Below are 26,616 nucleotides of genomic sequence, written 5' to 3' on the forward strand. Positions count from 1 at the left end.
TTTTCACTGCTGTATTCAAATCAGGAGCAATCTGGCTCTACCACTGAGGTCCAGTTCCATGGCATAGACAGTTCCACTGCTGAATTTTAACTGAAGTACACAGTAGGAAATTGATTGAATGTTGAATGTCACTCACGTGACGAGTCCTCAGTCACCATATTTGGCCATGCTGATTTATTTACATCTAAATTATTTTGTTGATTACAATGCTGCCATCTAGGGGTAGCTATACAGTACAACGTATACATGTCCAATTATTCGTGATACTTTCTGAACGTGAAACAATAAGACACAGGTAGAGAAATACTTTTTTTTCAAGTTTATTAACTTTGTTTCAAAAGATTCCTTCATACAAATTAATCTCTCATCTTACTTACAGAATCTTAAATATGTGGTACAGTATATCATACACATGGTAATGAACCTAGTACATTTATCATACATATGGAAATTGACATATAGTAGCTACATTTATAATGATTCCATCTTAACTATTAATACTCTGGATAGGACTCGTATCATAAAAGCAGTGCCGAAGCTCATTACAACATTAGAGACCATCTCTGGTGCTACATAGTGTAGTAGCCTAACAAAATGCAACTAGTGTGGTTTCGGGATATTCCCTAACAATGAACTGCAGTTTTTTATTGAACCATATCATAAAATCAACATTACAATATTTTATGAAAGTAACATAAGCAACAATGGACCGTTGCAGCTTTTGCAATGATATGTCATTGAATTCTTTCCCGTTTTGACAAGACATTTATAAACAAGCCAAACACACATGACCTAATAACAACAGTATAAGAAATCACATCATGTTCCTGTCCAGTAATAAAACATGATAACATATAAGGGTAGTTGGTAAAATGTCTGAAGTGAACAGGTAGTTATTTCTCCGGTGTGTGACTCTCATCCTCTTCAGGGTTCTGAGTGGCTTTCTCTGGTCCACTCTGTGATTGGTCCGTGGAGATATGCTCTCGGCTCAGTGACGGCAGGAGGAGATATTCCAGCTCCTCAGCACTGACAGCCACTTTCTCAGGTACCAGCCAACGCTTTAGATGCTCCAGGGCACTGTGAAGAACAGATAGGAGTTATGACACATCCTTTCATTACAAAAAGAGGTAAAGTACTGGGTGACTTCAACCTCCCAGTGCCTGACTGACTAATTTCTTTCCACCTCTTCTTTCCCCTCCTTGCCTCTTGACCTCACCCAGTCACCTCCCACTCACAAGTCAGGTAATAGGCTTGAACTCTACTTTACTAGAGGCTGTTCGCCTACAAATCTCACTGCAACCCCCCTCCAGGTCTCAGATAAAAATAAACAAAGTAGTTCTCACTCTCTCCTGCAATCCTACCCACTCAACCTATACCCAGATGATCATGGACTTTCGCAATCTTCACTCTCTTCTATCATCTCTCCCTTCTGCTAAATCCTTCTCCTGCCCGTCTCCTGACTGCCGCTTCGAACCTGCTCTCCTCCCTTACCGCCTCATTTGACTCAAACTGTCGCCTCCCCTCCTGCTCCGTGTCTGAGTGACTGCGCGCTCACAGAACAGGGCATTACCTGAGTGACTGCGTGCTCACAGAACAGGGCTGCGGGCAGCTGAGCGGCAATGGAGGAAAAATTAACTTCTGGAGACCTATCTTCCTTCCACTCCCTCCGCCTTACCTACTCTTCGGTATCCTCTGCTAAAGCCACTTTCTATCATTATATTCCAAGCCTCTACCTCCAACCCCGGGAAACAATTTTACTCCCCCTCCCTGCAGACGAGATTGTCAACCACCTTGAAAAAAAGTTTGACGACATCCGCTCCTCATACACACCTACTGAGTCCCCTGGTCTCACTCACACAACTACCCTACGCCTTGACCTCTTTCTCCCCTCTCTCTCCAGATGAAATCCTGTGAGTAGTGATGTCCAGTCGCCAGACAACCTACCCACTCCATCCCCTCTTCCCTTCTGCTATTCCCTCATCATCTCATACCTGACCACTGGCTGTGTCCCCTCTGACTTGAAGATGGCCATAGTTGCTCCCCTCTTCAAGAAACCAACACTCAACCCCTCTGATGTCACTGCTCTCTGTGTCATGGGAGGCTCTCCACTCTGCCAAAGCTGACTCTCTCTCCTCTGTCGTTATCCTCCTAGATCTATCCGCTGCCTTAGATACTGAACCATCAGATCCTCCTCTCAGGCTCTGCAACTCCTGGATTGCATCCTACCTGGCACATCGCTCCTACCAAGTGGTGTGGAGAGGATCTGTGTCTGCACCACGTGTTCTCACTGCTAGTGTTCCCCTAGGGCTCGGTTCTAGGCCCTCTCCTCTTTTCTCTATACACCATGTCACTCAGCTTCGTCATATCCTCTCATGGTCTCTACTATCACTGCTATGTGGATGACACACTAGCCACTTCAATAATGAAAAATGTATGTAATAAATGTATCACTCGCTACTTTAAACAATGCCACTTTATATAATGTTTACATACCCTACATTACTCATCTCATATGTATATACTGTACACTATACCATCTACTGCATCTTGCCTATGCCGTTCGGCCATCGCTCATTCATATATTTTTATGTACATATTCTTATTCATTCCTTTACACTTGTGTGTATAAGGTAGTTGTGAAATTGTTAGGTTAGATTACTTGTTAGATATTACTGCATGGTCGGAACTAGAAGCACAAGCATTTCGCTACACTCGCATTACATCTGCTAACCATGTGTATGTGACAACAAAATTTGACTATTTTTCTCATTCCCCCCTCTGATTCCCATGTAGCAACACACATCTCTGCATGCCCTGCAGATATCTCAGCTTGGATGTCAGCCCACCACCTCAAGCTCAACAAGAAGGAGCTGCTCTTCTTCCTGGGAAAGGCCTGCCCGCTCCAAGACCTCACCATCATGGTCGACAACTCCACGGAGTCCCCATCCCAGAGAGCAAATAACCTTGGCGTGACCCTGGACAACATCCTGTCGTTCTCTGCAAACATCAAAGCAGTGACTCGCTCCTGCAGGTTCATGGTCTACAACATCCGTAAAGTACAACCTTTCCTCACACAGGAAGCGGTGCTGGGCCTCCCCGCTTGTGCCATCAAACACCTGCAACTTATCCAGAATGTTGCAGCCCGTCTGGTGTTCAACCTTTGCAAGTTCTCCCATGTCACCTTCCTCCTTTATACACTCCACCGGCTCCCAGTCAAAGCTTGGATCCACTACAAGACCATGGTGCTTGCCCAAGGAGCAGCAAAAAGAACTGCACCTCCCTACCTTCAGGCTATGCTCAAACCCTTACATCCCAATCCGAGCACTCCGTTCTGACACCTCTCGTCTCATCAGTCTTACTATCCCCCTCAGTCCTACTAGCAGTGACTTTGCTGATAACATCTTTGAGGATAAATATACTTACTATGACTGTGAAATGTGGTTGTCTCACCTAGCTCTCTTAAGATGAATGCACTAGGACAAGAGCGTCTGCTAAATTACTTAAATGTAAAACAAATGTTAAATGTTTATAACAGAACAATCCATGGACCTGTAAGACTCTTTACAAGCTCAGCCTCCAAAGCTGTCCAGAACTAGTGGAGAAGGTTAATAGGCCTACTTCAAACAGAACAACAAAACAAATGATGCTCTTCAGCTCACCTCTGATCTAGTTCACCCTCCTGAAAGAGTTCTGAGCTCTGAGCATCATGCAAGAATCTATCCCAGCATTCTTTTTTGGCCTGAGATAGGGAGCGCAGCATCTCCCTGGAAGTCACCTCAGTGCACTGGCCCTTTATTCTCTTCAGACGGTTCTCTGAAAGACAGGATTCATAATGAACTTTAATATTAAATGTTAAGAACTATGAGATTAGGATTAATAGAACCTTGATTTCCGACATTGATTTCCAGCATTCTCACAATCATCCCAAATAGCTGTGTGAAAATAAGACTTAGAAGTGTGTTGCAAGGAGAGAATGGAATCAATAGTAAAATCCCACTGGGCACAGATGTCAATTCAATGTCTATTCCACGTTGGTTCAATGTAATTTCATTGAAATGACTTTTATTTATTTTTACCTTTATTTTACTAGGCAAGTCAGTTAAGAACAAATTCTTATACATGAAAACAGTTTTGATTCAACCAGTGTATGCTCAGTGGGATATGCATTTGGATACTTTCAAATGAATTATTCCTCTATTTCTGGACATAACATTGATGCATGAGAAGTTTTACACTACTGTTTACATGAACCCAACATAGAAACTGGAAAGAATGCTAAGCCTCTAAAACTACAGTAAAGCAGACAGCTGTTGGGTGTGCAGGCTTTTGTTCCAGCATTACACTCACACAGGCGTTGGAGTTAAAGTCAAGGACCAGGGTTGATGCCATCAAAAGGGCCATAGATAAGGGTGGAGGGCCACACATGACAGAAGTTTGATATTAGATTGACTTTACCTAAACTAGCAATGTAGACATCTGAGTCTTCCATAGGTTCCCAGACGCTGTGAGAGGAGGAACTCGTAGACATGCCATTAGATTGCAGGCCATTGCCAACATGTGAGGGTTGGAATGAATCTGTGAACAATGTGGCATCATCCCCCTCTTGGCCTTGAGCTTCCTCCTGTACGTCAGGCAGGCTCGAGCAGATTTCTGACCACAGCTCTCCGCTGGACCGAGTCTCGTGACTCTCGAAATCCTCAATCATCTTCATACAGATGCAGTCTGTCTGTGGTCTGTTGAGAAAAGCATGTCAACAACTCTATGAACGGACAGCTAGCTTAAAAATCAATTCAGTGATAGCTAGCTTGAGCAATGCAATTAAGTTAAACTGTATACCAACTGCAAGGTCTTGGTAAACTTTTCACCAAGTTAGAAATGAGCTGCTGTTTACAAGCATTAAATGAGTGTTTCTACGTTATTTGTTAGCTTGCTAACCGTAGCTACCAAGTTGGCGCGTTTAGCTTTAAATTAATCACATTGTCATTGGAATTTCAAAAGTATAACTAAATGGAAGCTAAACGTTCACTCTGCTAAATATGTTATCTTGGTGTCTTACCTGCGAATAAAACGTAAAGCAACTAACCCGTATTTTCCAGGCAGTAGGACATAAACGTGCTAACGTTAGCTAGCTAGCCTACTAGTCGAGCAGGAATCCTAAACAAAATCCAAATACTCCTCCTTTGGCGTGTTTTGAGTGATTTGATTAGATGAGGTCACTGCCTGTCAAGTCATTCTGAGGTTCTATTGGTGCTCATTGGCTTTCAGTTATGTAAACCCAAAGTTATTGGCCAGCTATGGTAGTCCTTTGTGGGGACCAGGAAGTGTCCTGCAACAGTCCAAATGTTGAAGATCGATATGGTGGTAAGTAGCTACTATCAAGGTACGTTTTCATCATTTGGAAAATCTTTGCTACTCACGTTAGTGTTACATGTAGTATATTCTGAGTTATGCAAGCAATAAACCAACCGTTTTTGTTCGATGGCAAGCTAACAAACTTGATATTTTCGATAGTTTTTATAAACGTGTGTGTGTGTCGGTCTGAGCATACCTTGCAATGGGGTTTTTGTGTGACATTGTGTGGTTTTATTTTCATTGTCAGGGAGCTCCACCAGTATAGGAGATGCAAGCAGTGTTCAGACTGGTTGTAGTTGCAGTCCCTATGGGTGTGCTGCTTTCAAGAACCATGGCATGGATGTCCACTGGAAAGACACACCCAGAACTTATCGACCGCCTGAGAGGTATGAGAGACTGATGTCAGTCCTGGGCTGTGTTCAGCAGGACACGACATTGTGGAATGTTAAGATGGAAACATGTTCTGTTGACGTGTGGTTCTCAACCTTTTTTGGTTACTGTATATATATTTTCTGGTTACGGCATATCCTTCTAAAAAGCCACTGTGTTCAATAATTGTATTTGAAAATGACCTCCTTTACTCCAAAGAACATGGGGTTATCCGCAGTGATCGGGTATTTGACGCCATGCTTGCCACCGACCGAGGGATCTACTCCAGAGACTACCCCTATGCTGACTCCCCTCAGTCCATAGGTACAGTGCCTAATGAAATTCTACACATCTAATATGTTTTCCAAATGAATTTTAAAAAATGGTGTCTTGATTGCGTTTGTCTTCACACCCAAGAGTTAATACAGTACTTACAGCTGTGAATCATTTTGAATAAGATTCTACCATCTGAGGGCAATATACTCTATATCCATTGTTTTTGTAAAAATTGCTCAAGCTCAGTAAATGTGGATGAATCTAATCTGATTTTCAAGCAGATTTAAATCAGGACTGAGACTGCACTATTCAGGAACACAAAATTCAAATGCTATTCCAGGGTTAGGTATTAAAAGGTTCGAGGCAGGGCTTCCTCTAACTTTAAAAAAAAATATGGGCTTTGATCCATTCATATTTCAATCCTACCAATAACATGCTGCCACCACAATACTTCAAAATACAGAGGATCAACAACATTGTGTTCACTCCATATTACTGGCCTGTATGACAAAGTAAAAAGAAAGAAGCCTTTGTTAATAAAACAAAAAAATACACAACACTGCAATTTATTATTATTATTATGTTTTTCCAATTTTTAAGTATTGTGGCATTAGCATCATGTTATGGGTATGCTGGAAGGTTTGTCATGTTCAAAATAAATAGGAAAGGAGCAAATCTCAAGTAAAAAAAGTACAAGGAAAATCCGCCTCAGTCTTCTGAAATCCTAACCCTGGGATAGTTTTATTTTTTAGCAGGACAAATACAAAATATGTAATGCCAAAGACACACCAGAATGGCTTTCCAAGAGGTGTTGAGTGTTCCTGAGTGGTCCAATCTCAGTCTTGACTTAATTTAGCTTGAAAATCAGAGACAAGGTTTATCATATTGCTGTCGATCAATGATTCCTAACCAAATTTACTGAGCTTGAACAATTTTGACAAAAACAATGGACATACACTGAGTGTACAAAACATTAACAAACACCTTCCTTATACTGAGTTGCTTCAACATTAGGAATTACTTCAGTGTAATTTACATACAAAGTATAGGTTATAGAACTTCAGAAATATTTTTGTTGTTCTGCTCATTGATCTGCATTATATACACTGAGTACACCAAACCTTAGGAACACTTTCCTAATATTGAGTTGCACCACCCCTTGCTCATTTTAGTTGTCCCCCCTTTTTTTCTCTCAGAACAGCATCAATTTGTTGAGTTATGAACTCTACAAGGTGTCGAAAGTATTCTACAGGGATGCTGGCCCATGTTGTGTCAAGTTGGCTGGATATCCTTTGGGTGGTGGACCATTCTTGATACACATGGGAAACAGTTGAGTGTGAAAAATACAGCAGCGTTGCAGTTCTTGACACAAACCGGTGCGCCAGGCACCTACTATCATACCCTGTTCAAAGGCACTTAAATATTTTGTCTTGCCCATTCACCTTCTGAATGGCACACATGCAAAATAATTGTCTCAAGGCTTAAAAATCCTTTAACCTGTCAACTCCCTTTCATCTACACTGATTGAAGTGGATTTAACAAGTGACATCAATAAGGGATCATAGCTTTCACCTGGTCAGTCTGTCATGTACAGAGGAGGTGTTCTTAATGTTTTGTACACTGAGGTTACGTTACCCTAAGTGTTCTGCAAAGTTGGTGGAATCTTATTCAAAATGATTTACAGCTGTAATGGATGCTAAAGGGGCTTCCACCAAGTATTAACTCTGGGGTGTGAAGACATACACAATCAAGACATCTTCGTATAATTATATTTTTCATAATTTCTCTTTCACTTTGAAAATGTGAAGTAGGTTATGTAGATCTATTGGGGAAAAAATGTAATGTATTCCCTTTTTAGAGTTAATTTTAAGGCAGCAAAATGTGAAGACTGTGCAAGGGGTGTGTAGACTTACTTCAGTGTAGACTTTCTTCAGTTATGATTAGCATACAAACTTGTACAAAGTAGCATAATTGACAGTTGAATAGATGTTATCACTACATACAGTACATAATGAGCTCCTTTGTTTTCATAGGATTCAAGGCAACAATCAGTGCTCCACACATGGTAAGTTTCTCAGTATAGAACTTGTAGTTTTCTAAGTAGGAAAGATAATGACACGATGCTGTCCGGTGTTTATTCAGCATGCCCATGCCCTGGAGATACTAAGTGACAAGCTAATGGACGGTGCATCTGCATTGGATGTGGGATCAGGCAGTGGCTATCTCACAGCGTGCTTTGCAAGGATGGTAAGTTCCAGAATCGATCAGTATGAGTACTTCACAATAATCATATTTGTGATATTTCCTTATAGTCATTTGCGTCTCCTTCCCTCTGTAGGTAGGGCCCTCAGGGAAAGTAGTAGGGATTGAACACATAGATGAGCTGGTCCAAACCTCTGTGAGGAATGTCCAGGCTGACGACCCCGAGCTGCTCTCTTCAGGGCGTATCAGTCTTGTCGGTAAGTCCGGTGAATGAAAGGCTATGTATTCAGCTGTAGGTTCAGACAACATACAAACAAATAATGATAGATGGAAATGTTGAGTTGGCAAACTGTATCTAGTCATGATACACTTGGTGTCTGATAAATCTAAGATTTCTTAAAGTGGTGTCATTCCCTATTGGATTAGTGACCTTTCAATGATTTATTGCACAAAAAAGGCTCAGAAACTGTCACAACACAATACCTTTTAGGTGTCTGAAACATAGCAAAGATGCATTTATTGATCACTTGAATAAAGTTCATTGGGACCCGGTACTTAAATGTATAGATATGTATAGATATGGATAAAGTATTGGAGTGTTTATAGTGGCTCCATGGAAAGCCATAAGAATTAAACAAAGAACTGAAACTTGGATGAATCAGGAAATCCTTGAGGCCATTAAATCAAGGAATACTGCATTTCTAGAATATAACAGAACCAAAGAGGAAGATGCTTTCACCAGACACAGTACCCTAAGGAACAAAGCTAGTCAGATGATTGAAGATGCCAAAAAATAATATTTTACAACAGAATTTGTGAGAATAGGCATAATCCTAAGATGTTGTGGCAGTCCTTAAAACATTTGGTATATAGATAACAGAAAACAAATTGCAAAAGCTTGAGTATTGAGGCCAATGGAGAAGTGGCAGCTGACAATCTCAATACCTTTTTCACAACAGTTTCCTCAAATTTGGTTGAGAAGCTACCTGGTAGTACTGGAGTGTATGCTAGGATCAGGTCCTAGGCTATTACTTCATGATGCATGTACAAGCTGATGCCTTTTCCTTTATAGCAGTGTCTCAGGCTGAAGTTGTTAAGAGACGGTCTGAAAAAAACTGCTCTAAAGCTACAGGCCTCAACAATATCCCTACCAGGTTTTTAAGAGATGGTGCTGAACTTATTGCCCCCTGTGTCACCCAACATTAAATGGGTAATACAGAGTTCCCACGAATACGACACTTGCTAGAGGGATCCCTATCCACAAAAAGGGCAGCAAAACAGACAAGGGCAACCTGTATCTATTTTGAGTGTGATGTCTAAAGATAGAGGAAAATACTAGTAAGAATAATATTTAATACGAACTACAGTCTGGTTTTAAAAAGTCCCTCTCCGCTGACACACCTATTGTTTTTAACTGACTTTATCAGGAAAGAATTTTACCAGGGACATTTCTGTGGAATGGTAATGCTGTATTTGCAAAAGGCATTTAACATGTTTGATCATAGTATCATGCTCTATAAGTTAAAAGCCCTTGTATTTAAGAGAATGGTCGTTGACTGGGTTGAATCCTATTTAACGGGTAAAGACCAAATGATGGATATTAATGGAAAACATTCTATTGCAAAGGGGATTAGCTGTGGGGTGCCACAGGGGAGGACCTTGGCACACTTCTCTTCCTACTGTACATTAACGATATGAAATCAGCCTGCTCTTGTAACTAGTTGTATGTGGATGACTCTGCTCTACTGGTGTCCCATAAGGACAAAGCCTCAGTAGAAGAGAACCTTCGTGCAGAGTTATCCAATATCACTAAATGGCTATCAGATAACAACCCTTCTCTGCATCTTGGAAAAACATTTTGGTTCCAGAGTAAAGCTTGCAAGGCCCCCTATTTTTAGTGTCAAAGTGGGCAACTCAGGGGTTACACCAAAAACCTCAGTCAGTTACTTTGGGTGTGAATTGGATAGGTACCTGGTGAGACTATGTCCCTGAAGGTTTTAACAAAGATAAACCAAAAAATACAATTCCTAGCTCGGACCTCAAAATATCTTGATAGTGACTGGCAGGTGCACAAGTTCAGTGTCACTTTGATTATGCATGGACATCATGGTTCACCAGCATCCCTAAACATCTAATGATCATCTAAGCGACAGACCAGCCAAAACAAGCTGGTGAGAGTTGTACTTAAACTCCCCACTCGTACTCATCTGGTGGTTGAGCATTTTAATCAGCTAGGCTGGCTATCTGTAGAGAAAAGGGTCAAATTAAATCAACTTTGTCTGATCCATAGAATTATTACTTACTCAGCCCCTATGTACCTATCAAAAAATTGTACTTATATTAGAGATGTCCACTAATACAACACCAGAGCCAGAGACTCTGTTTTTATATACTGGGACTGTTGAGTGGAACAACCTACCACAGCAACTCAAAGCCAAACCAACCATAACTTCATTTAAAAAGAATGTCAAAAGCTGACTCATGATCGAGCAATTAAAAATAAACGTCTGTATGTAATGCCCCAGGCTATGACAATGTCGTCCTGTCTTTTTGTTTTGTTATGAGTTATATGTCTCACCAATGTATATGCCTAGTAAGAGGACCACAATGAAAATACGTTTTCAAATGTTCTTGTGTTATCCTTGATGATTGTAAATGCATTATCCACGTGTGATTGTATTGTTTTAAATTGTCAAATAAATTCTCTCTCTCCACACGCCATAACAATGTTTCATAATATTTATGTTTTTCTCAGTCGGAGATGGACGGTTAGGCTACCCTGATGGAGCCCCATATGATGCCATTCATGTAGGGGCAGCCGCGCCTACGCTCCCTAAAGCTGTAAGGACTTGGCCGATCAATAACTTTCAAGCCAGTGTTTTTATTTTACTGACGACTTGAATTTATCATCAGTAATAGATGCGGTAAAGAGGTGAATTGAATATGAGCGAAACAATGGAATTGCCATGGAAACGTGTGGGGTCTCTTCACTGCCCCTGGGTATAATTAGCTTACATTTAGGCTATTGTTTATGTGTATTTCACACTATGTTGAGGTAAAAATCTCAGTATGTAGGACCTCCTGAGTGGCGCTGCGGTCTAAGACACTACATCGCAGTGTTCAATCCCAGGCGGTGTCATTACCTGCCATGACTGGAATTCCTATAAGGCGGCACACATTTGGCCCAGTGTTGTCCGGGTTAGGGGAGGGTTTACTTGGCTCATCGCGTTCTTGTGGCGGGCCGGGCGCCTGCAGGCTGACTCGGTCGTCAGTTGAACAGTGTTTCCTCCGACACATTAGTGCAGCTGTCTTCCGGGTTAAGCGGGCGGGTGTTAAGAAGCACGGTTTGGCAGGTCATGTTTCGGAGAGCACATGACTCAATCTTCGCCTCTCCCGAGCCCGTTGGGTAGTTGCAGAGATTATACAAGATCGACTTTGTCTACTACCACCGATTTCTGTATGCTAGCTATACTAACCAGCTTATACAAACAGGAGTTAGCATTTAGCCATTGTATGCAGAGAAAACAGCCAAATATATCCAAATCGGACTTACATTGCCTTCAGAAAGTATTCACACACCTTGAATTTTTCCACATTTTGTTGTGTTACAAAGTGGGATCAAAATGGATTTAATGGTCATTTTTTGTCACCCATCTACACACAATAATGACGAAGTGAAAATTTGTTTTTAGATATTTTTGCAGATTTATTGAAAATTAAATACAGAAATATCTCATTTACATTATTTTCAAAATTCTTCAAGCTCTGTCAAATTGGTTGTTGATCATTGCTAACCAACCATTTTCAGGTCTTGTCATAGATTTTAAAGCTGATTTAAGTCAAAACTCAGGAACATTCACTGTCTTCTTGGTAAGCAAATATAGATTTGGCCTTGTGTTTTAGGTTATTATCCTGCTGAAAGGTGAATTAATCTCCCAGTGTCTGGTCAAAAGCAGACAGAACCATGTTTTCCTCTAGGATTTTGCCTGTGCTTAGCTCCATTCCGTTTCTTTTTATCCTGAAAAACTCCACAGTCCTTAATGATTACAAGCATACCCATAACATGATGCAGCCACCACTATGCTTGAAATTATGAGAGAGGTACTCAGTAATGTTATGTTTGAGGCAAATCCAATACAACACTTTGTATTCAGGACAAAAAGGGAATTGCTTTGCAGTATTATTTTAGTGCCTTGTTGCAAACAGGATGCATGTTTTGGAATATGTTTTATTCTGTACAGGCTTCCTTCTTTTCACTCTGTCAATTTGGTTAGTATTGTGGAGTAACTACAATGTTGTTAATCCAACCTCAGTTTTCTCCTATCACAGCCATTAAACTCTGTAACTGTTTTAAAGTCACCATTGGCATCATGGTGAAATTCCAGAGCGGTTTCCTTCCTCTCCGACAACTTTGGAGTTTGGAAGGACGCCTGTATCTTTTTAGGGGCTGGGTGTATTGATACACCATCCAAAGCCTAATTTATAATTTCACCATGCTCAAAGGTATATTCAGTGTCTTCTTTAAAATAAAAATGTATCTAGAAGGTACCCTTCTTTTCGAGACATTGGAAAACATCCCTGGTCTTTGTGGTTGAATCTGTGTTTGAAATTCATTGCTCATGTTAAACACTATTATTGCACGCAGAGTAAGCCCATGAAGTTATGTAGGCTTGCCATAACAGAGGTTGAATACTTATTGACTCAAGACAATTAATTAGTGAAAAATGTAACAACACTTTGACATTATGGGTTATTGTGTGTAAGCCAAAGATGAAAAGATCCAAATGTAATACATTTTAAATGCCAGCTGTAACACAACAAAATGTGGAAAAAGTCTAGGGTTGTGAATACTTTACAATACATATATCATGACAGATTTGACGAATATCCACTTTGTAGGTCAGATTTGTTGAATATGCGCCAATCTGGTCAATGGAACGTCTGTGTTCCATTGTCTCCTTTACCGCATCTACAGTACCAGTCAAAGTTTGGCATTCTCAAGTGTGCAAACCTGTCATCAAGGCAAAGGGTGGCTACTTTGAAGAATCTCAATGTATAAAATATGTTTTGATTTGTTTAATAGTTTTTTGGTTACTACACTATTCCATATGTCATTTTATAGTTTTGATGCCTTCACTATTATTCTACAATGTAGACAATGGTAAAAATAAAGAAAAACCCTGTAATGAGTAGGTGTGTCCAAACTTTTGACTGGTACTGTATATCGGAGCATCATTACATCATGAAGGCCATTATGTCAGAGCATTATTACACCGTTAAGGGCATTATGATGTCAAAGCATTACTATATCAATGGTATTAGTATTTCAGAGCAGTTAAAATCATTATGGGAATTATATCAGAGCATTATAATGTCATTAACACACATTTTACAACATTGTCTTTTCACAAGGGAGGGAAAGTAAATGTGCATTTTTCTCATCATTTATGCCTTCATTACACAGCTATTGGATCAGTTGAAGCCTGGTGGAAGGCTGGTTTTGCCTGTTGGTCCTGATGGGGGAAGCCAGGTCCTAGAACAGTACGATCGCCAGAGTGACGGCACCTTCATCAGGAAAGCCCTTATGGGGGTGATCTATGTTCCTTTGACTGACAAGCGACGCCAATGGCCTGGGTACGTATACAGACAGACCAGGTGAAAGCTATAATCAGCAACGGTGCTGGGTTTTTCACGCTGGCTACTTTGATGCTACTATTGATGTCACTTGTTGGGCAAGACAACATATTTAAGTGCCTGTATGGTAGTAGGTGCCAGACATACCGGTTTGAGTCAAGAACAGCAACGGTGCTGGGTTTTTCAAGCTCATCAGTTTCCCATGTTTATCAAGAATGGTCCACCACCCAAAGAACGTCCAGCCAACTTGACACAAGTTGAAGTTTGTCACCATCACCTGCCGTCAGGAGGTTCATCATTAGTTCATCATCTCACATCTAGAATTATTTCTCCTGAGAGTTGTTGTTCTGTGTTTCTCTTTCCAGAGGTGAGCTCTGACTGCTGTGTCGTGTGGCTGCCCCTGCAGGAGGTGGCGCTGGTGCTGCAGCTCTTGTGTTCCCTAGATCGCCATCTGTCTGCAGCCTAGCAACACGTCCTATGTGCTTATTGACTAAAACTGGGTTGCAGATGACAGTTGTCCCAGAGGGTTGCCACGGGCTGTTGGATTAATGGTTGCAATTGGAGTTGCATTCAGAACATCAAATCACAATGTTCCTCACAGATGTCTGGCTGAAAGGTTGGCTTATTTATTATAAGGTTTCATAAAATAAACGTATGATGTAATTTTACAAAGATGCAACACTCATACAAATTCAGTGATTGGGCTTCACCAACCAACATGAAGGTTACATGTCTTGATAAAGGGAAGAAATTCATTAAAAATGTTTCTAATGTCTGACGTGAATCCAAGTAAACATAGTGACCTAAATGACCACAATTACTGTCTTATTAGCAGAAAAACAACCCTTTTTACATAGCGATGGGAATACATCCACTTTATTTAGAAAAAATAATTTAAATGATTATGCGCAAATGCCATAACCTCTTAATAAAAACATTGTAATGAAAATGCTTGCTTGTTTGTAAATGTATGAAATAATGTTGCTTTTTTTGAGACATTGTGGATTATCCATCTACAGTATTCACACCCCTTGACTTTTTCTACATTTTGTTGTGTTTCAGACAGAATTTAAAGTGGATAATTTTTTATATAGTATATATTTATTTATTTGAACCTTTATTTAGTCAGTTAAGTCAGTTAAGAACCAATTCTTATTTACAATGATAACCCACTGTTCCCCGGTAGGCTAACTGCCTTGTTCAGGCGCAGAACGACTGATTTTTACCTTGTCAGCTCGGGGATTCGATCCTTGTTTTTGAAAGAATAGCAAAAAAAAATGTCCATTTAAAATAACATCAAATTGATCAGAAATACAGTGTAGACATTGTTAATGTTGTAAATGACTATTGTAGCTGGAAACGACAGATTTGTTTTTAAATGGAAAATCTACATAGGAGTACAGAGGCCTATTATCAGGAACCATCACTCCTCTGTATTTCAATGGCACATTGTGTTAGCTAATCCAAGTTCATAATTTTAAAAGGGTAATGTATCATTAGAAAACCCTTTTGCAAATATGTTAGCACAGCTGATAACTGTTGTGGTAATTAAAGAAGCAATAAAACTGGCCTTAGACTAGTTGAGTGTCTGGAGCATCAGCATTTGTGGGTTTGATTACAGGTTCAAAATGGCCAGAAGCAAAGACCTTTCTTCTGAAACTTGTCAGTCTATTCTTGTTCTGAGAAAGGAAGGTTATTCCATGTGAGAAATTACCAAAAAACTGAAGATCTTGTACAACGCTGTTACTACTCCCTTCACAGAACAGTGCAAACTGGCTCTACCCAGAATAGAAAGAGGAGTGGAGGCCCCGGTGCACAACTGAGCAAAACAGACGCCTCACAGGTCCTCAACTGGCTGCTTCATTAATTAGTACCTGCAAAACACCAGTCTCAACGTCAACAGTGAAGAGGCAACTTCGGGATGCTGACCTAGGCAGAGTTGCTTTTTTGAGCTGTTCTTGCCATAATATGTACTTCGTCTTTTAGCAAATAGCCCTATATACTGTATTGGCTCAAACGCATTAAGGAGGACTGAAATTCCCAAAATGTACTTTTAACAAGGCCCACCTGTTAATTTAAATGCATTCCAGGTGACTACCTCATGAAGCTGGTTGAGGGAATACCAAGAGTGTGAAAAGCTGTCATCAAGGCAAAGGGTGGCTACTTTGAAGAATTTGAAATCTAAAATTATATTTTGATTTGTCTAACACTTTTTTGGTTATGCGTGATTTCATAGTTTTGATGTCTTCACTATTATTCTACAATGTAGAAAATATTAAAAATAAAGAAAAGCCCTTGAATGAGTAGGTGTGTCCAAACTTTTGACTGGTACTGTATATTTCAACTGATGTTCCAGCTGGTGGTGCAATGTTGTAAACGCAGTCTGCACTACTGTTGTGATTGACATTTTTGAATACCGTGGCAAGTGTAAATAGAGATTGTATTACTCTATGCTGAATCTTAATTTCTTTGCACAGTGATGTGAATTATCTGAAGGAGCCACATGATGGATGGAGCCACAGGCCAGTAAAATTCCCCTTTGTCAAATTCAGGCCTGCCAATAAATGTGCAAGAAATTCCTTTTTCATTATCGAAACTGGGATATGCTTTAACACCCCAGCCGTCCTACAATCTAAATCTAGAGGCCCTCAATCTCACCCAAATTATCATGGAACCTACCAGGTACAACCGCAAATCCGTAAACACGTGCACCCTCATAGATATCAACCTGCCCTCTAAATACACATCTGCTGTCTTCAACCAGGATCTCAGCGATCACTGCCTCATTGCCTGCGTCCGTAATGGGTCCGTGGTCAAACGACCACCCCTCATCACTGTCAAACGCTCCCTAAAACACTTCAGCGAGCAGGCCTTTCCAATCGACCTGGCCCGGGTATCCTGGAAGGATATTGACCTCAGGCCATCAGTAGAGAATGCCTGGTTATTCTTTGTAACATCTTAAATAATCTTAAATAAGCATGCCCATTCAAAAAATGTTAAACCGGGAACGGATATAGCCCTTGGTTCACTCCAGACCTGACTGCCTTTGACCAGCACAAAAACATCCTGTGGCGTACTGCATTAGCATCGAATAGACCCCGCGATATGCAACTTTTCAGGGAAGTTAGGAACCAATATACACACAGGCAGTTAGGAAAGCAAAGGCTAGCTTTTTCAAACAGAAATTTGCATCCTGTAACACAAACTCCAAAAAGGTAAGGGACACTAAAGTCCATGGAGAATAAGAGCACCTCCTCCCAGCTTAACCCTCCCAGAGGCTAGGAAAAACTTACCACCGATAAATCTACAATAATCGAGAATTTCAAGAAGCATTTGTCAACGGCTGGCCATGCTTTCCACCTGGCTATCCCTACCCCGGTCAACAGCTCAGCACCCCCCATAGCAACTTGCCCAAGCCTCCCCCATTTCACCTTCACCCAAATCCACATAGCTGATGTTCTGAAAGAGCTGCAAAATCTGGACCCCTACAAATCAAATGGGCTAGACAATCTGGACCCTCTCTTTCTAAAATTATCCACCGCAATTGTTGCAACCTCTATTACTAGCCTGTTCAACCTCTCTTTCGTATCGTCTGAGATCTCCAAAGATTGGAACGCTGCCGCGGTCATCCCCCTCTTCAAACTGTTACAAACCTATATCTATCCTACCCTGCCTTTCTAAGGTATTTGAAAGCCAAGTTAACAAACAGATTACTGACTATTTCGAATACCACCTTACGTTCTCCGCTATGGTTTTAGAGCTGGTCATGGGTGCACCTCAGCCACACTCAAGGTCCTAAACGATATCATAACCACCATCGATAAAAGACAATACCGTGCAGCCGTACTAATCGACCTGGCCAAAGCTTTCAACTCTGTCAATCACCGCCTTCTTATCAGCAGACTCAACAGCCTTGGTTTCTCAAATGACTGCTTTGCCTGGTTCACCAACTACTTCTTAGACAGAGTTCAGTGTGTCAAATCGGAGGGCCTGTTGTCTGGACCTCTGGCAGTCTCTATGGGGTTGCCACGGGGTTCAATTCTCGGGCCGACTCTTTTCTCTGTATACATCAATGATGTCGCTCTTGCTGCTGATGATTCTCTGATCCATCTCTACGTAGACGACACCATTTTGTATGCTTCTGGCCCTTCTTTGGACACTGTGTTAACTAACCTCCAGACGAGCTTCAATGCCATAGAACACTCCTTCCTTGGCCTCCAACCGCTCCAACCTCCAACCTCCTTTAGTAAAACTAAATGCATGCTCAGTCTGGTTAGACTGTAAACTCTCCTTCCAGACTCACATTAAGCATCTCCAATCTAAAATGAAATCTAGAATCAGCTTCCTATTTTGCAACAAAGCATCCTTCACTCATGCTGCCAAACATACCCTCGTAAAACTGACTATCCTACCGATCCTTGACTTTGGCGATGTCATTTACAAAATAACCTCCAACGCTCTACTCAGCAAATTGGATGCAATCTTATCACAGTGCCGTCCGTTTCTTCACCAAAGCCCCATATACTACCCACCACTGCGACCTGTATGCTCTCGTTGGCTGGCCCTCGCTTCATATTCGTCGCCAAACCCACTGGCTCCAGGTCATCTATACGTTTTTGCGAGGTAAAGCCCTGCCTTATCTCAGCTCACTGGTCACCATAGCAGCACCCACCCGTAGCACGCGCTCCAGCAGGTATATTTCACTGGTCACCCCCAAAGCCAATTCCTCCTTTGGCCGCCTCTCCTTCAGTTCTCTGCTGCCAATGACTGGAACGAACTGCAAAAATCACTGAAGCTGGAGACTCATATCTCCCTCACTAACTTTAAGCATCAGCTGTCAGAGCAGCTTACAGATCATTGCCCATCTGTAAATAACCCACCCAACTACCTTGTCCCCATATTGTTTTTTTGTTTGTTGCTCCTCTGCACCCCAGTATCTCTACTTGCACATTCATTTTCTGCACATCTATTACTCCAGTGTTTAATTGCTAAATTGTAATTATTTCGCCAGTATGGCCTATTTATTTCCTTACCTCCCTAATCTTACTTCATTTGCACACACTGTATATAGACTTTATATTGTGTTACGTTTGTTAATTCCATGTGTAACTCTGGTGCTGTTTGTGTCGCACTGCTTTGCTTTATCTTAGCCAGATCGCATTTGTAAATGAGAACTTGTTCTCAACTGGCCTACCTGGTTAATTAAAGGTGAAATAAAAAAAATATTTTAAAAAACAAGGCTCAAATATAGCTCTGTACCTGCAGGTCTGCAACAGTGCTGTTCAGTTCCCCTAAATAATTAATACACACAAAACTGTCAAATTGTCAAAACAGTTAACAATTAATGTTACATTTCTTGGCATTCACTTTGAGCAACAGCAACGGGTGGTACGTTCTGACATTAAAATGGTTACACAATGTATATAGAGATGACTCCATCTCTGAACTATTTTTAGTGATTTGATGTGAATTACATCACTTTTCCATGTTAAGATAAAGTGAGGTGTGCCTCCTGTTTTAGTGGTCTTTGCCTCTAATCGCATGGCACAAGTTAATAGCATAGGCACAAGCATAGCAAAAGAGCACCTTCTCTCACATCTAAAATGTATTGGGAAATTATTCAATTTGTGGTTCAGTCCAAGACAAAAAGGCCAGTGACTATCCAAGTTCCAGTGTCTGTCTAGCTGTGAATTTTCAACATTTCTAAATCCATTATGAAGAATCTTTGTCACATAACATTCCACATGAAGCAGTATCTGCATTAACTAGACCTGTTTATGATAATACTTTATCAAAGGATAGTTTCTGATTGAGCGAAGGAAGCTGACAGACGATGAACTGAACACTTTTGCATGCTTAGATTATTTTGAAATCGCATTCAGTTTGTATCTTCCCTTGGCCCAACTCGTTTGATCCATACATCAGGCAAATCTGGTTTACTGTTTGGCAACATGACTGGTCCTTCACTCTGGCTTGTATGACCCCTCCCACATCCGGGAGAGGCTGTCTCATAGGTGGTCTCTCTCAGGGAGAGACGTCGGGTCTCTCTCTGTCCATTAATAAGGTGCCCTGGGTGTGATTCAAGTTCTCCCTCTGCTTTAATAGATATATGTTGGTTTGAGGGCCGTGGTTCAGTATCACTCAGCCAAGTCTCATTGGAATCTTCTAGCGCGTCAGATGAACTCTGAGTTGACTGTCTTTGGCGCTGTTGGTTTGGGTAAAGGTAATTACCCTGGTCTTTATTGAAATTCCTTTGAACTCCCAAAAGCCCCTCTGACTGCAGAGGTCGAGGACCTAGGTTCTGATGCTGAGCAGGATGGCAGACCGTGTCCTGTTTAGATGAACATGGCAACATTATTTTACCACAGTTTTTTTAGGACTGAAAAAGCAACATAGTGATTGGAAAAAGATGCCAAATCCACATGCTACACATTTCACCAGATGTAGGATTATCCCCAGCTTTCTGAACAACGAGGCAGTAGTAGGGAGCATAATGATGCCCGCACAGCAAAAGGCCATGGATCCAACTCTTCCAGCTCTATCAGCGTATGGAGCTGAATTATATGATATGCAGTAGTTGGCTAAAAAGTCAAGACAGTCCAGCAGCAGCTGATATGCAGAATGCCTTCACACCACTAAGCTGCCATTCTAGAAGGACAAGGAGACCGATGGTGACATAAAACACTTTCTCCAACAGCAGCAGTGCCATAAATACTCAGTGGAATATTCCATGTGGTCAGAAGAAGTAAGGCAAACGTTAGGGCTATGGAGAACCCAGTAACCACAAGGGTCTCTGAGTTTAGACATTGTTGCAAGTCAGTGTCAACTGGCTCCCAGTGGAGCCCTAGAAATTTCTCCATTAAACCATGACACAATATCATTATAGAAAAGGGTGGTGTTACTAAAGTTGTAACTATAGCGGTGCGTAGTTCTAAATACCATTACCAGGGCTTCTATTTGCCCATATGCCCCAAAATGTAGGCCTCCAACCTCGGACACATAACCCTCTGCATGCCGCTCGGCCACCATCATGCTCAGGCTTTGTTCAAAAACACCCGGTAGGTAAGGAAAAGGAATAGCGTTGCAGCAACAAAAAAAAGCATCCTCATTCTCGGAGCAACGTCGAATAGACACCCAGTCTATGAGTTGCTTGACAATACAGACATTGTCTGTTGAGCCTTTGTTTTCTGACGATGAGGTTAAATAAAAGCCTTGGTTTTGAACTCTTCCACACAATTCCACACGGTTTACTCATGTTAAACTCATGTTAAACTGGATCCATAACTCTGGATCAAAGGGAGTGCCATTATCGGTTGGGGTGACTCCCCAAACAAGAGTTAATGTAAGAAACTGGTCCTCCCCATTCACCAGTCATTCAAACATGAATTGGTGGCAATATTCAGCATCATATCTTTCAAAGGGATGGCTGGAGTGGAATAACTGAGTTGCCATGTTTTCTAAAGTGGGTAGTCTCATACCAGGGTCTACAGCTGAGATACATGTTCCACCTGCGGCCAACACTACGAACCAGCAGACCCAAATGTAGCTGAACTTGACCACTCCACAAGGGAGGATTTTTCAGGGAAAGTACATTGGAGGTGTCGGACAGTCCCCGCTTCAACCCTCGTAGCTTCTGACCAAAGGTGAAGATGCATTGCCTTAGTGAACTTGTGTCCCAGAACCCGCCTGGGCTTTCCGTTCCGTAAGGCTTCCAGGTCTGAACAGTAACTGAGGCTGAGGCAGCCGCAGTGTAGCGCTCACACAAAGTGAGAGAGCTGGGCAACCACGCAAGGGCGGAGAGAGTACAGATTAAGTACACAGTTCCCAGGTACACCGCAAAGCATCGCACTACTGTGATGAGAAAAACATGGCACTAGAAGTCAGTCCTGATGCAAGTATCAAATATCCATCCTCTTGGAGAACTTGATTGACTCTCTTCTCTAGAGAAGCAGGTGGATTCTGGGATAGTTGTTGGTTCCAGAAATCAATGAAAGTAAAAGTCTGGTTAGAGCAACTGCCGAACAGGACGAGGGCTGAAGCTAAGTTGAAGAATGTCAGCTGGAAAACCACTTTGTAGAAGAAATAGGAAGTCAAGAGCAAACTCACAATTGCGAGTAAAGACAGTGCTGATAGGAAAAGTGACCGCAAATAAAGGGCCATGGTGAGGAACAGCGAAACTACAGCCAGAACAGGGTAGATGGCATCCCTAGCCAAATAATACTTGAATAGCTTTTGCTTTCCATAACTTTATTTTCTTTCAAATTAAGAATATCACACCATTTTGTTTATTATATCAGTGTCTGCCAAGTTCTGCATCCCAGAATGGTCTTTAATTTGTTTGTAGGCTCCCTGATTTCATGGTCTGGTTCGTAATGGTGGAAAATGGCAGATGGTCTGCTGATTTAAGATGAGTAAAGACCTCGTCACCTACCCTGGCCTGCTCAATCTCACACATGGAGTAGATCGCCTTCAGGCTCTGAAGACTGGCATAGTTTCCCGAGCAGAAGACCAGTGACCTGTGATACCACAGATGGCGGCAAGAACATGCCACCCCTCATCATCATCTGTGCTCAGTCTTCACTTACAAAAATGGAGCTAGAGTGACTGCTTATATTCTTACATAACTGAAAGTGAACACTTGAATGATGAATTAGTGGGTCAATACCTACAGTTGAAGTCGGAAATTTACATACACCTTAGCCAAATACATTTAAACTCAGTTTTTCACAATTCCTGACATTTAATCATAGTAAACATTCCCTGTTTTAGGTCAGTTAGGATCTTCACTTTATTTTAAGAATTTGAAATGTCATAATAATAGTAGAGAGAATTATTTATTTCAGATTTGATTTTTTTCATCACATTCCCAGTGGGTCAGAAGTTTACATACACTCAATTAGTATTTGGTAGTATTGCCTTTAAATTGTTTAAATTGGGTCAAACATTTTGGCTGGCCTTCCACAAGCTTCCCACAATAAGTAGGGTGAATTTTGGCCCATTCCTTCTGACAGAGCTAGTGTAACTGAGTCAGGTTTGCAGGCCTCCTTGCTTGCACACACTTTTTCAGTTCTGCTCACAAATTTTCAAAAGGATTTAGGTCAGGGCTTTGTGATGTCCACTCCAATACCTTGACTTTGTTGTCCTTAAGCCATTTTGCCACAAGTTTGGAAGTATGCTTGGGGTCATTGTCCATTTGGAAGACCCATTTGCGACCAAGCATTAACTTCTTGACTGATGTCTTGAGATGTTGCTTCAATATATCCACATCATTTTCCGTCTTCATAATGCCATCTATTTTGTGAAGTGCACCCCCACAACATGATGCTGCTACCCCCGTTCTTCACGGTTGGGGGATGGTGTTCTTCGGCTTGCAAGCCTCCCCCTTTTTCTTCCAAACATTACGATGGTCATTCAGGCCAAACAGTTCTATTTTTGTTTCATTTTTGTCCCAATGTGCAGTTGCAAACCATAGTCTGTCTTTTTTATGGTGGTTTTTGAGCAGTGGCTTCTTCCTTACTGAGCGGCCTTTCAGGTTATGTCGATATTGGACTCGTTTTACTGTGGGTATAGATTATTTTGCACCTGTTTCCTCGTACATCTGTTGTTCTGGGACTGATTTGCACTTTTCGCACCAAAGTACGTTCATCTCTAGTACACAGAACACATCTCCTTCCTGAGTGGTATGATGGCTGCGTGGTCCCATGGTGTTTATCCTTGCGTACTATTGTTTGTACAGATGAACGTGGTGCCTTCAGGCATTTGGAAATTGCTCCCAAGGATGAACCAGACTTGTGGAGGTCTACAATTTGTTTTATTGAGGTCTTGGATGATTTCTTTAGATTTTCCCATGATTTCAAGCAGAGGCATTGAAGTACATCCACAGGTCCACTTCCAATTCACTCAAATTATGTCAATTAGCCTATCAGAAGCTTCTAAAGCCATGAAATCATTTTATGGAATTTTCCAAGCTGTTTAAAGACACAGTCAACTTAGTGTATGTAAACTTCTGATCCACTGGAATTGTGATACAGCGAAATAATTGTTGGAAAGATTACTTGTGTCATGAACCAAGTAGATGTCCTAACCGACCTGCCAGAACTTGTAGAGTGGTTGAAAAACTAGTTTTAATGACTCCAACCTATGTGTTTGTAAACTTTCAACTGTGACTGTTCATTAGACCTGCAATTGCACTAATATGCATTCACTTGTAGCCACAGTGCTGCCGAGGGAGACATCCACCATCAGCGGGTCAGAGAAGTCTGGTAGGGGACCAATTAACAGGCCGGCCATCTTAGGAGGACCACTGCACACCCGACGAGCACCGCCAGAGGATACTCCACTACCACCTGGGAGTAACTGTCAAGGAAATGCCACAGGAAAAGAGGCTCTCTTTGCATAATTAAAGTACTATATATCTCTAGGAAAATCCAAGTAAAACATTGAACATTAAATCTTGAGACATTGGTTACCAGTACTCATATTTTGAGTCACACAGTACTATCTCGAGCTTATGACCGTGTTGCATAGCTAAATTAAGAGCTAAAGATTGTTGTCCTAATTACTACCATGCACTGAGTACAATTGGACGCAAGGTAAATTGTTGGTCATTTTTATTCACACAATGATCTTATTGTCGTGGAAACAGACTTTCTAGGGATCCAGTAAGAGTCTGTCATCCCTAAAATAGAAACATAATTCTGTGTCATTGACCTTGTTTTGAGATTATATTTTTCCATGATAATATGCTAATGTATGTACAGTATATATAGACTACAGAGCTGACTGTGACCACTTGATGCTGTTTGGACTTGTGGGGGCCACCGCCGTCATTGGGATGAGCTGCAGGTGCAACTGGTCTTGAAAGTGCCCATCGAGCAGTCGGCGTGAGGAGGACACACAGTAATTGGGTGTGACTCCAGACACGCATTGCCTTTACAGTGACATCGTCGGGTCTGTGGCGAATCGTTGGCATCACCCTGTAAGACTTGGTGGTAGAGCTGGGAGGAGGAGGGCCTGGAAAGGCTGCAGCTGTCAGACTGGTCCCCTTTGGTTTGGATCAGAGTCGCCCGGGCCTCCAAGAACACAGTGTTGGGAGGACACAGTGACATCACCGGTATCTCACTGTCAGAAGACAGACCAAGGGATAAGTGATTTCTGTTTAACCCCTACAGTAGCAGTGCTTGCCATTTGTCAAATGTACACTGGAATTTTCAGTAATCAATGTTTGCCTTGAGTAGGCAAACCAAATTAATTGGGTAAGGAATGACATTTCTAAAGTATTGTTGCGTTGCTTGAAGGCCCAATTAGGCAGAGATGCTCCGCCTGTCCACATTCATAAGAGAGTCCCGTGGATAGGGACTGCAGTGGATGAAATGAACAATAACTGATGTTTATGGAAGAAGTGGGTAAAGATATAATTGTTTTTCTTCCTCGTGTTGTCTTTAGGCCTAACGCAATTACTAATGGTGCATGACGTTGTCATCTCTGGTGGTCAGCAGAGTTTCATCATGTACAATGTTGATGTCCAATTCCTAAATCAATCACTATTTACTGAACTACATTTACATTTTAGCCATTTAGCAGACGCTCCTATCCAGAGCGACTTCTAGGAGCAATTGGGATTAAGTGCCTTGCTCAAGTGCAACATCAACATATTTTTAATCTTGTTGACTGAGGAATTTGAACCAGCAACCTTTTGGTTACTGGCCCAATGCTCTGAACTGCTCGGCTACCTGCAGCACTGTAGACGTCAGGGCATTCATACTTCTTGCCCTTCGCAGAACAGTGCAGAGCTGTTGTGAAGGAAATTGTCAAGAAAGTGAGTTTGTGTCTATACAGGAATGCAAATTAATTACTTAAAAATCATAATGTCATTTTCTGGATTTTTCTTTTAGATTTTGTCTCACAGTTGAAGTGTACCTATGATAAAAATTACAGACCTCTACATGCTTTGTACGTAGGAAAAGCTGCAAAATCGTCAGTGTGTCAAATACTTGTTCTCCCCACTGTAATTGACATGGGAGACTTCTATCAAAGGTTGATATAATAATGTATTTTGGTCTAAAGTATCATATGCTGATACACCAGAAACAACCTCAGTTTGGCAGTGCTGGGCTATTTGCTATTGTTGATATTACATCATATTTGGGTCTAAAGAGGATATTGATTTGCTGACACTGCTGCTTTCATGTTTGCCCGATACTGCTACTGAGGCCTACACCTTGTTGTTGTAAATACAATACAGAAGACATAAACTACGCCTAATATTTTTGAATTGTGGTCCCAAATGTTTAGATTTGGGAAATAATCTTAGTTTTGCTTCCAAATGGAATTGCAGTACTCCATTAATTCAAGTATATCTCCAGCTCATATTCCTAGGGGGTAACCTGTAGTTCTACCACCACCGTAGCCATCAGGTGATGACGCTTTTCTGCTGATACACACTCTGCTGTCCTTTGGTGACCTGTAGTCAGAAAAGGCACCTGGGACCAGAGAGGGAGAGCAAGTGTGTTCTTCCTTGGGTTACTCTATCTTCATAAAGACATAATGCAGGCTGCTCTGGTGAATGATCATTGGCATGCCAGCTGGTCTGTGTCTACAGATTAATCATAATGCAGACACCTCATCACTGAACCCATTAGAGTAGGCTGGAGGAAAGATCAATGGTCTTTTTGACACTGAGGCACCCAGTGAGCAAAATTGGTTAAAAATCCATTTTTGAACATCTTCCATCTTCCATAGAACCACAGTCTGGAAATCAAACTTTATCAACGACTTGTCAAA

General features: G+C 41.4%; 2 protein-coding genes and 1 pseudogene across 4 annotated transcripts; 1 reads left to right on the top strand and 2 right to left on the bottom strand.

Moving 5' to 3' along the window:
• Positions 1–304: 304 nt before the first annotated feature.
• ccdc32 (coiled-coil domain containing 32) lies at positions 305–5,217 on the bottom strand. Of its 2 annotated transcripts, none has more exons than XM_035752808.2 (4): positions 5,084–5,217; positions 4,456–4,733; positions 3,660–3,813; positions 305–1,077 (listed from the first exon to the last, which is right to left on the bottom strand). In XM_035752808.2, the coding sequence occupies exons 2-4, from the start codon at positions 4,709–4,711 to the stop codon at positions 894–896; spliced, it is 594 nt and encodes a 197-aa protein (XP_035608701.1). In that variant the 5' UTR covers positions 4,712–4,733; positions 5,084–5,217; the 3' UTR covers positions 305–893. The 2 variants fall into 2 exon arrangements, with proteins under 2 accessions (XP_035608701.1, XP_035608700.1); XM_035752807.2 differs by having other exon boundaries at positions 5,057–5,196.
• On the top strand, positions 5,215–14,782 carry pcmtl (l-isoaspartyl protein carboxyl methyltransferase, like). Of its 2 annotated transcripts, none has more exons than XM_035752803.2 (9): positions 5,215–5,361; positions 5,600–5,738; positions 5,941–6,045; positions 8,031–8,062; positions 8,140–8,244; positions 8,336–8,456; positions 10,955–11,040; positions 13,664–13,833; positions 14,199–14,782. In XM_035752803.2, the coding sequence occupies exons 2-9, from the start codon at positions 5,621–5,623 to the stop codon at positions 14,209–14,211; spliced, it is 750 nt and encodes a 249-aa protein (XP_035608696.1). In that variant the 5' UTR covers positions 5,215–5,361; positions 5,600–5,620; the 3' UTR covers positions 14,212–14,782. The 2 variants fall into 2 exon arrangements, with proteins under 2 accessions (XP_035608696.1, XP_035608697.1); XM_035752804.2 differs by having other exon boundaries at positions 5,270–5,380.
• Positions 14,783–19,074: 4,292 nt separating this feature from the next.
• Positions 19,075–20,862, bottom strand: LOC118369134 (protein dispatched homolog 2-like; annotated as a pseudogene).
• Between the last annotated feature and the right edge of the window lie 5,754 nt (positions 20,863–26,616).

Source organism: Oncorhynchus keta, chromosome 35, assembly GCF_023373465.1.
Source record: "Oncorhynchus keta strain PuntledgeMale-10-30-2019 chromosome 35, Oket_V2, whole genome shotgun sequence".
NCBI lineage: Eukaryota > Metazoa > Chordata > Actinopteri > Salmoniformes > Salmonidae > Oncorhynchus > Oncorhynchus keta.